This window comes from Felis catus, chromosome B4 (assembly GCF_018350175.1).
Source record: "Felis catus isolate Fca126 chromosome B4, F.catus_Fca126_mat1.0, whole genome shotgun sequence".
NCBI classification, from domain to species: Eukaryota; Metazoa; Chordata; class Mammalia; order Carnivora; family Felidae; genus Felis; species Felis catus.
In genome coordinates, this window is record NC_058374.1 from 74,974,609 (window position 1) to 74,984,657 (window position 10,049).

Below are 10,049 nucleotides of genomic sequence, written 5' to 3' on the forward strand. Positions count from 1 at the left end.
AAGAGTGAGACCACAGCATTTTGTATGAGTTGTCTACAATAGAATACTACAGACTTGCTCAGGATACAACAGGCGGGAAGAGGCTGGGAAGTCTGCATAAGTCAGTATAGAGGAACACTATATTTCTATACATTCCTTTAAATGGAAGGGCAGACATACCAGAGTCCATACCCTGCCCAGATGCTTAGACAGAGTTTCCTCCAAATTGGACCGATGCTCTGGGAGAGGCAATTTGTCAAGCAAAATTGTCCTATGGCACCAAAAATTTATGAGTGTTCTCGGGTGGTAAAGCATCATCAGTGCCTGTTGAGGATTCTGACTTGGGGCCAAACCAGTCCCTGAGCTGTTGGCAACTTTCTGGGTGCAGAAAACACATGGAAATGATGGAGGGTGCATGAGGCCCTGTACCAGGCATCATGGGTGGCCCCAGAGCTCCAAATGCCAGTCTGTGGCCAACTACCCAGCAACACTTGGACTGGAACTAGTCCTGCCAGAGTGGCACATGATAAATGATTGGACATAATACACTGAGAGAAGAAATAAGCCTCTGCTGGTGTTGCCACAAAGAAGCTGTTGCAGTGGGTAATGCAGAAAGGGGAGACAGGGTGAACACCAGCACAACAAGTTTAATTGGAATGACGGGTTATTTGTAGTGGAAATTCAGACTGCATAAGAAGTTGGAAGGTCCCCTGGAATTCTTGCTTTGAGTAAAGCTGATATGGAAGAGAAAGAAATGTAGGGGGAATGGTCTTTTTAAGACTCCTAAAAATAGTTCAAGGGCATAGAGCAAGCCACTGAAAGTCTTGCTCAGACTTAAGTGAGGGTGTGGGTGCATAGGTGCGTGTATGTGTGTGTCTAACCTCATGGTCATGTCTGTGACAATGGAGTTCTTGAGAGTGTGGATGGTTGAGCCTCTCCAAGCTGGAGGCTCATCCTAGCTCAGGGTCCTTGCAAACTACCATGCCCATTTCTCTGTACAAGAGTAAAGGAAATGAGCAAAACAGGCTGTCTGTAACACCAGGCAGAGTTTGGTAAGAGACCAAACTCACAACAATGGGTGTTCTCAGTCTTTCTTGCCCCCTAGGAAGAAGACCCCTGTCACTGAGAATGGTGCAGAATGGAGAACAAAAATCAAAGGAGCTGAAACAAGGACCAGGAGTTCCTTCCTGCAGAAGAGAAGAAGAATACATCCAAGAAGTGAAGTAAGCAGGGGAATGAGAAAACAAAGGCCAGGCTTGAGAGAAAGTGTGGGGGTGTCTGCAGAGAAAGGAGAGGGGATGGCAGCTACAGCTATGTCACGATGTACAAGATGAATAGAGAAGGAGGGAAGAAAAGTTGAAGATCTTTTGCTCTGTGCTGGGAATGCAAATTCCTTTAGAGTTTTCCCAGAGACTATAATAAACTATAATAAATAATAAATAAAGAATAAAAAACTATAATAAAGTCCCAGAGACTAATATAAATTGCTTTTTAATTCTTTTTGGCTATTGGATGTGTTTCTTTTGAATGTGACATCATGCTGAGATGCCATAAGGCAACTCAATGCCGTAAGACTTCCATCTGGGGAGTACTGTCTGGGATCATGGACCTAAGGTATAGCGTCAGTTCTACTTTGATTTTGATCATCACTCTAGATCTGGGTCAAGTGAGCATCTTCATCATGGCTGTTGGAGTTATAGTGCAAAAAGTATACCAGCTATATAAAAGAGAAACTGGAAATAAACTGGATGCCAGTTAGAGGAAAATGGCAGAGACTACTGACAATTACCATTCTAGTGAGGCTGTGATGTTTGGAACTAGGTGTACCTGATGGAGACCTGTATCTATGCTCCATGGAATCTCTTCACTCCACTGGCTCATGAGACTGGGATGAAGGAATAGAACAACTAAGGTGGTTTCTGGAAGGTAAGAGAAAGACAGGAAGCATAAGGGGTTATTATTATTATTATTTTTTTTTGCTATGTGGCATACATGATATGTGTGAATACTCTAATGACATGGCCAGAGTACCCATTCAGCCCTCTTTTGCATGGGAATGGACGCACTCAACAAACCCTAGGGCACTGATGTCCAGAGGTCCCAGACCTGAAACCCGGCCAGTTGACTGAGGTTCCTTCACTCTCTGCATCTGTCTCTCTTATTTTTCAGAGGCTAGACCCGTCCCCCATTTTCCGTAGTCCCATTTTTACACACAATTCCTAAAATGATCTGGTTCTGAATCTGATGCACCGATTGTCTCTTCCTTACATTTTCAAGTCCTGCTACTAGTCCACTCCCCAACTTCCCGCCTACCCTTGGCTCTCAAATGTCTGACCTGGAACTTGACTGGATCAGTCACACTCCTTGATCTCTGCACCTGTCTCCCATGTTCTTTTGTGCTTCTCCAATAATTTCCCCTCCCTCTAGGCTCAGACCCCCTGTACTCTCAGCAGACTTCATGCTAACATCTCTGGGCAGCATGATGTAATCTTATGCTTAAAAGCCTTAACATACATGGTATCCTCAACAATAGTGGCAAAAAGCCCTGTATGATGACATAACCCAGCTCTCACTATATGGGGACTATGTTTAATGTAAGATTAAAGCTAAGATGGGAGGCCCTATACTAGGGACAGAGTTACTCTTTACAGGTAGAAGGCAGGGACCCACCTGAAAGGTGAGAAAGCTGGCAAGATGCAATCAACCACGTGAAGTGCTGGTCAAGAATGTGAAGTCACAGACCCTGGCAAAAAAACCTGAAATTCATGTCTTTTCTGGCTATAGCAGAACTCTCCAGGAAAGGATGAACAGTGGGGTTGAACCTGTATGCCTGAGAATATGCTTGCTATCTTATGATTAGAAGCTTATGCTGTAGAAGCTCAGCTCTGTGTGTGTGTGTGTGTGTGTGTGTGTGTGTGTGTGTGTGTGTGTTGTCTCTGTTTCTATTTCCTATAGTTTTTCTGGTAAAAGTCTTTTTTTTCTGGTAAATACTAGTCCACTTTGGCTGTGCTTAGGAAAGCCAAATATTTCTGTCGTCTCCTAAGCTTTAGGAATAACCCATGGGGAACAAGGTGGAGGCAGAAGTAATAACCAAGGTGAGAGAGCCGCAACTTTGGGGAATGGACAAAGGAATGAGCAAGCAAATAGGACTGCATCATTTATTTTAGGAAATATCACACCGTAGGGGTTTTGATTTGTTCATATAGTTGTTTTGGGAAAACAAATTTCTAAAGGCTGTTAAGTACTTGATTATATCGGCAATGCCTTAGGTTAAATATTCTACTTTTAGGTTATTTCCCCACTTATTTCTATTTTAATAGTGAAACAGGCATAAGCCAAACGGTTCTTTAGCGCTGGGAAAGTTTCTTTGGGTTAGCCCCACTCTTCCTTACCAGGGAAACCCAAAGGTAACACGTTTGCTAAGGCTGAACTACTAGTGTGCAAAACACTCAGCTGTACCTAGCTCTTCCCCATCTTGAAGTGATACAGTTTGTTTCTCCTCCTTAGATTGATTTCTTCTCATGAAATTCATTTTTAGTTTCCGGCCACTTGGCGTCTCCAATTTACTAGGGTCATTTACTAGTTAGTATGCTGCTGACCAGGTGCTTTTGCTTCTCAATCTCAAGTCATCTGTAAATATATTAAATTCAAATTTTCTTTCTTACCCACCCCCCTTCCCCACTCCACCTCTCCAATAGGGAAAGGAGTTGTCACAAAGGTTGAGACACTCAGTGGGTGTCTGTACGTGGCCACTGGGCCTGCGGAGGGGAAACTGCCTTCACACCCATCCCCCCATGTCCTTACCCATCCCTTCCACACACAGCCAACAGTTTACCCTTTTACCTGTGAGCTGATGCAGAATGTTATTCGGAGTTAGGAATAATCTAGATTACCCAGTCCAATGCCCTAACAGATCAGGAAAATTATTTATCCAAGGCTTCTGAATTAAATGGCAGAAACAAAATTGAATTCAGGTCTCCTAAACTCAACTCTGTGTGGGTTGCGGAGTTCTGGGTGAGGGAACGGGGGCATGGTGGTTCTTGTTAAAATATTCGTTCAACATACACAGAGAGCATTTACTTACTACGTGCCAGGCACTATTTTCGGTGCTGGGGACTCCGCGGTTGAGGGCGCGGAGACACAAAATCTCTGCCCTTATGACGCTTTCGTTCTCAAAACTTAAGTACTTTGCCCCACCATCCTGCAGAAACTCCCAGTGCCGTAGGAACGGTTGGGGCTCATCTCAGACGGGAGGGAATCCCACCCTTTCTTAGCTTCTGTGCTAACCACGCGGCGAGGGCCGATTCACTGCAGGAGCCGGAGGGAAAGGCGACAGACACCCTGCGTAGTGCCCTCCCCACCCTCTGCACCGCCGGGGCGCCGCGGCGCCCCAGTTCCAGTCTGGGACCAGCGTCGGCCTCTCCACCCTCTCTGCTCTCCTGCGGACGGCTGGAGGACACAGAAGCAGGACCCGGCTCTGGCGCCGTCCCCTGAGAAAGGATTGCGGGTGGGTGAAAATCCTTCCAAGGCGGTCGCGCTCAGGGTCTAGCACCCAGACGGGGGGAGGGACGATGTCTCCCCGACCTGGGGTTTCATGCAGCAAACTGCTCTCTCATGCTGCCCGATTAAACATCGCAGCCACACGCTCTCTCCACTCAGCGGAGGCCACTGCGGCGTCCCCTCCCCTCCTGCCCCACCCGCCCGTTCCGACTCCCGAGCCCCACTGCAGCTTCGCAACCATCCTTCCTTTTCTTCCCTACTTCCTGGTTGCCATGGAGACACACGTCATTTACGTGCCGTGCGTCGCCTTGGAAACAGGGGAGCATCCGCGGCGAGGCCGGGAGACCCGCCCCTGCCACTCCAAGCACACTCGCGGGCGCTGCCCGTTAATGGCCGGGGGTATTCCCGAGCGGTACCCGCTGCTGGCCTCCGCCCGGGCCCCTCCGCGAGCGCTTCTGTGACCCAGAGAACCCGCGGGTCCTCGCAGCTCGTGGCGCCGGGAGAGCGGCGCTGACACGGGCGCAGTTCGGGAGGCGAGGCAGGTCTGGGCGCTTTCGCCCCGGGGCAAGCCGGAGAGTCGCCGGCCCGGGACTCTCGCCGGGTCCTCGTCCCGCCGGCGCTTTCCGGCCTCCCCCGATCCTGCCCGCGCCCTCCGCCCGGGACTCGTCTCCTCACGTCGGCTCCCCGCCCTCTCGGGAGCCTCCTCTGCCCTCGGTTCCTCCCCGCCCCTCCGGGGACCTCTCCCCCTTCCCCGTCCCTCTCCCCCACCTCACCCCCCAACCCCGGAGGCCGGGCTGGACCGGACCCAGAGCCGCCACCGCCCGCTTCTGCCATTCAATGGAGGACGGTCTGCTGGAGATCATGACCAAGGACGGCGGCGACATGCCGGCACCTCTGGAGGTGTCCACCGTGCCGGCCGTGGGGGACGTGATCTCCGGGGAGTACAACGGCGGCATGAAGGAACTGATGGAGCACCTGAAGGCCCAGCTGCAGGCCCTGTTTGAGGACGTGAGGGCCATGCGGGGGGCCCTGGACGAGCAGGCCTCGCACATCCAGGTGCTCTCGGACGACGTGTGCGCCAACCAGCGGGCCATCGTCTCCATGTGCCAGATTATGACCACGGCGCCCCGCCAGGGCGGTCTGGGCGTGGTCGGCGGCAAGGGGAGCTTCCCGGGTGCCCGCCAAGAGCCGGAGACCCCTTCGCCTGGGATCGGGGACAGCGGTTTGCTGGGTCGCGATCCCGAGGACGAGGACGACGATGAAGAAGAAGAGAAGGAGATGCCCAGTTCCGCCACACCCACTAGTCACTGTGAGCGCCCCGAGAGCCCCTGTGCTGGTCTCCTTGGGGGGGACGGGCCACTTGTGGAGCCCCTCGATCTGCCCGACATTACCCTGCTGCAGCTGGAGGGCGAGGCCTCTCTGTGAGGGGACTCCGAGGGGGCACTACTTTCCCGGGCTGGCTTTGGGTTTCCGAGTGCATGACGCGAGGGGACTGAACGGTGCGGTGCAGCATGCTTCACTCCGACCGCTGCTCATGTGGGTCAGGCAGAGAGACTCCCTCGAGGAAGGATTTATAGGGTGAAGGACTTTGGGAGCGTCAAGAATCCCTTCTGCCCAACCGAGGGAGACGTAGCAAACTGCGGAAAGGTGAGGTTCCGGGAGAGGAAGCGCCCATCTCTGGACTCCCTTCCACCCCCTACCCTGCCCATTCCCCCTCCCCGGCCAACAGGAGAACCCCTGAATTGTGTAAATAAAATTCTGCTTTTTCTATTCTGAAAAAGGACTTATCTAGGACTATGGCAAATAATCTCTTAACGATTTACCTAGAAACTAAGGAATTGGGGGTATTCTGTTCTGGCAACAGAAAATTTACCCTTCTGCTGAAATCCAAGATATTCAGCGCTCTGCAGAAGCCTCTCCCCCTCACAGATCTCTGCGGCTGCTGATTGGTAAAGGAAGCTTGAGGAGGGAACTGCAGCCCTAGGAATCTAAGTGAATGGGGTTCCAAGGGCCCCTGGGCTGGGAGGAGCTGGCTATGAATGTGCATGAAGACATAATAGCTCAACCTCTAGGATTTTTGCATGCAGAGCGGATCCTGCCTTGTCACTGACTTCATCTGGGATTGCTTTATCCACTCACTGGGGCTTAGAGAACAAAGAGCCCAGTACACAGGCAGAGACTTGGGGGTGCTCAGCAGCAGCCCAGATTTAGGGGACGTTTGAGGGACTCTTGGAGGCTGCAGCCAAAAACTGTCTCTCTCCTGGCTACACCTGCTTAACTTCAGTTCCTTTTCCTGTCAATTTGTCCCTGCCCGCTGCCTCTCGGTGTTGCCTCCATAATGTCTTGTGTGTGTTACGTATGTCGACTTGTGCAGTAGTGTGTGAGCCCTGAGGGGCAGGGCTTGTGGCTCTGGTGTTAGGTTCAGGGGGCTTCAGACCCTTCTGTGAGCCCCAGGCTATCATGGCGCTTTCCCCTCTCCTTTCCTCTTTTCCCTCACAACCAGGGCATGGAGCATGTGGCTGTCCTGAGGTTCTTAACTGATGTGCCTCCCTTCCACCTCCTGGAGTAGTGACTTTGTGTGCCCTTTCTCCTCCACTGTGTATTCCTTCTCAATGCTTTCCTTGGTGTTAACCTTAATAAAGAGGCGTCATCTCCCCTCCTTGCTGACTGGTACTAGGGGGATGTCAGGGTGGGGCTTCTGGGCCCGTTACATGGACCAGGGCTTAGTTGGGACTGCACAAGCCATGCCTTCCCTCCTCTCTCCTTACCTCCGGTTCCAAGGAGTTGACTGACCCTGCACTGGTCAGGACACGCACTGCCAACTCAACCTACTTTCCCTTCCGTCCTGGACCTTGAACTCAAGCTGGACAGGGGAGAAGGAGAGGGTATGTGTTGAGACTCCCAAACTAACAGCAGTTTTTAGTAGCTGAACTCCAGGTGTGCAAGTGACTTCTTTTCAGTGAAGCACCTGGTCCCTGGGAGATGACTTCCAAATCTGAGTCCTGGAATGGCAGGCATGACACCTGTTCCATGGGAGGGTTAGGGATGGGGTATGGTGGGTATTGTTTGGGAGGGATTGCCCAGGATCTCTGGGAGTAGAGTGACACATCACAAAAGAAACCACAAATAACTGCCTCAGGCCTCTAGTGGAGACCGCTGGTAAGGTATTCCCCTTGGAGCTTAGACTGACATCAGCTATTGTCTGCTCCCTTGGGCAATGGAATTTCCCAAGGCTGTCCCAAACAAATTTGGGAGAAGAATGAGTTGGAATGCTCTGTGTGTGTGTGTGGTGTGCATGGGGTGTGTGTGTGTGTGTGTGTGTGTGTGTGTGTGTGTGTGTGTGTGTGTTCTTGCTACTGGTTGCTGTGGAGAGGTTGAAAGAGCACTGGAATCACAGATCTGGGTTTGAATCTCAGTTCCAACACTGAATGACTGTTTGAGACTTGGTTTACTGCTTGAGACTTAATTTCTGCGTGTGTGAAATGGGGACAAGAAGTTGTTAGACCTGTAGAAATTCTTGTGCAAATGTTAGTTTTTTTATAGTTTTCTTGGGATGGGGATGGTAGTGACTGGCTCCTCTGGGAAAACAAAACTACCTTGAGAAGGTGCTAGAAGCTCTCTTTTTATATAATCCTTCCCTAATGAACTCTTTAACTTTCAGGAGAATCAAATAAAGGCGTATGATGAGATTCCCGAGGTGATATGGGCCTCATTGTAAATGTCATGCAGTTACAGGCCAAAAAGATTTTCGGGGCCAGCCCTGTATACATAGGATAACCAGAGGAAGCTGTGGGTTGTTCAGTGGTTGGGCAATGTGTGCTGGGGCCCTAGAGAGGGTAGCTGAAGCATATTTGTGGGGAACGATCCCCAAAGGCTGGGAGATAGTTTCCTGTTATAGTTCCAGCATTCAACACCAATCACAATAACATCTGTCACTTACTGAGCATTCACAGTGTGCCAGACACTGTTCACTTTTATCTCCAACAAGAAGTAAGCGCTATTTTTAGTCTCACTTAACAGTTTCAGAAACAGACGCCAAGACTTTCTCAAGGTCACACAGCTAGTGCTTGGCTTAGCTTAGCTGGCTTTAAGAACGAGGGCTTAAACCCAGGTCTTCTGACTTAAAGAACCCTAAATTGGAACTGCTGTGTTAATTACTCTGTTATTTAGATCTTCAGGCCCCTTATTTCCCCAGTCAAGAGTCTCAGAGTCCTGAAAAGGAAATAGCATTAGGTTTGGTCTCTTTTCATCCTCTCAGAATAAGAAATGGAAGTTCAAGTTTTGGTTAGTGGCTCTCATCAGAGTCTGGTGGACGATAACATAATGATGGCACTGAGAAGATGGCCTTCTGAACCTGCTTCTTGAGAGGAAGGAGCCAATGCTTCTGGGTATTCCCCGACATGGCTTCATTCTTGTGTCTCTTTCCTGTGTCCTGTGGCTCAGATTCGGCAGAGTCTGACAGGAATCGCAAGCAGTTTAGCCCGTTAGACTCTATAGGTCTGGTTGAGCTCTTTACCGTTTGGCTCCATTTCAGTTCTCCTTCCTATGCCCACTGTCCTAAACGTGTCATAAGTCCCTTAGCCCTGGGCCTCCTAAAAGTTCTCCAGCTATTCCTCCCAAGTCCAGATTAAAATCTCCCCAGAAAAAAACAGTCCTTCAGCTTTTTAAAGTCACCTGCACCAGCATCTCCTGGGGCGGGGGGGCAGCACAGTTCTCCCATCATCTTATTTCTCCCTAGTCCCTATCCTCCTCTTGCATTTCTCCTTTGGGATGCTCCTGATGAGTGAGTTTCAGGTGAGATGCCTAACCTGGGACTCATGGACAGGGTCCCTGTTGAACTTCGCCGGGACACAGCTTCTTGAAATTGAATGCAAAATTCTGTAAGTATCAATATTCCTTAGAGAGATCTGTTGTTTCGATGTAATTCTTAAAGGTAAGAATTAAGTAAAAAAGAATCACTGAGCTAAAGAATAATGAGGCTTTTTAACTTGAAAAATACCAAAGAAGAAATTTCCCTGCCGAACTGGTACTGTATTGCACCTTTGCCTCCTGGGACCTCCAGAGTATTTCCTACTCTGAATTGAAATCTTCACATAAATCTGATTATTCACCACCTATGCAACAAGTTCAAACTATATCAACACACATTAAAATGTGCTAAGAATCCTGTCTCCCATTATTTCCAAGTCTTCTCATACTTGGGAGTTTGCCAGAGCACTGCTGATGTGTAAAGGTGAGGAGATGCACCCTGTCCCCCCAAAGCTTTGTGCTGCACTTTATGTTGGGGCCTAACATGCCACTGCATGTAACTCACCATAACTCTGTTGCTGCGGATATTGATTTCTAAGGGAAATCTCTCAGAGTTAGTTCTTAATCTCAAAATGAAAAGACCTACAACTTCATAGAAATAAGGTACAACTTGAGCCTGGTACAACTAAACTCTCTTCTGGAGAAATAATTATTGTTATTTTTAAGTGTTGATTTGTTTTAAGAGAGAGCAAGCACGAGAGAGCATGGACATGTGAGCGGAGGAGGGGCAGAGAGAGAGGGAGAGAGGGAATCCCAAGCAG

At 49.6% G+C, this 10,049-nt stretch overlaps 2 protein-coding genes and 1 pseudogene across 2 annotated transcripts in view; 2 read left to right on the forward strand and 1 right to left on the reverse strand.

Moving 5' to 3' along the window:
* The window catches only part of ASB8 (ankyrin repeat and SOCS box containing 8), a 32,659-nt gene extending 30,832 nt beyond the window's left edge, over positions 1–1,827 (reverse strand). The window contains exon 1 of the mRNA XM_019834860.3: positions 1,807–1,827. The gene's annotated coding sequence lies outside the window, so the exon portion shown is untranslated. The remainder of the gene's footprint in view (positions 1–1,806) is intronic.
* The window catches only part of LOC123386864, a 26,422-nt pseudogene extending 21,894 nt beyond the window's left edge, over positions 1–4,528 (forward strand).
* CCDC184 (coiled-coil domain containing 184) lies at positions 3,738–7,138 on the forward strand. The gene has a single exon (XM_019834863.3). It carries the CDS (start codon positions 5,317–5,319, stop codon positions 5,902–5,904), a length of 588 nt encoding a protein of 195 aa, XP_019690422.1. The 5' UTR covers positions 3,738–5,316; the 3' UTR covers positions 5,905–7,138.
* The last annotated feature ends 2,911 nt before the right edge of the window (positions 7,139–10,049 follow it).

What these genes read in the sequence shown, in the direction of transcription:
- CCDC184 (XM_019834863.3), top strand. Translation starts at nt 5,317, where the DNA reads ATGGAGGACGGTCTGCTGGAGATCATGACCAAGGACGGCGGCGACATG.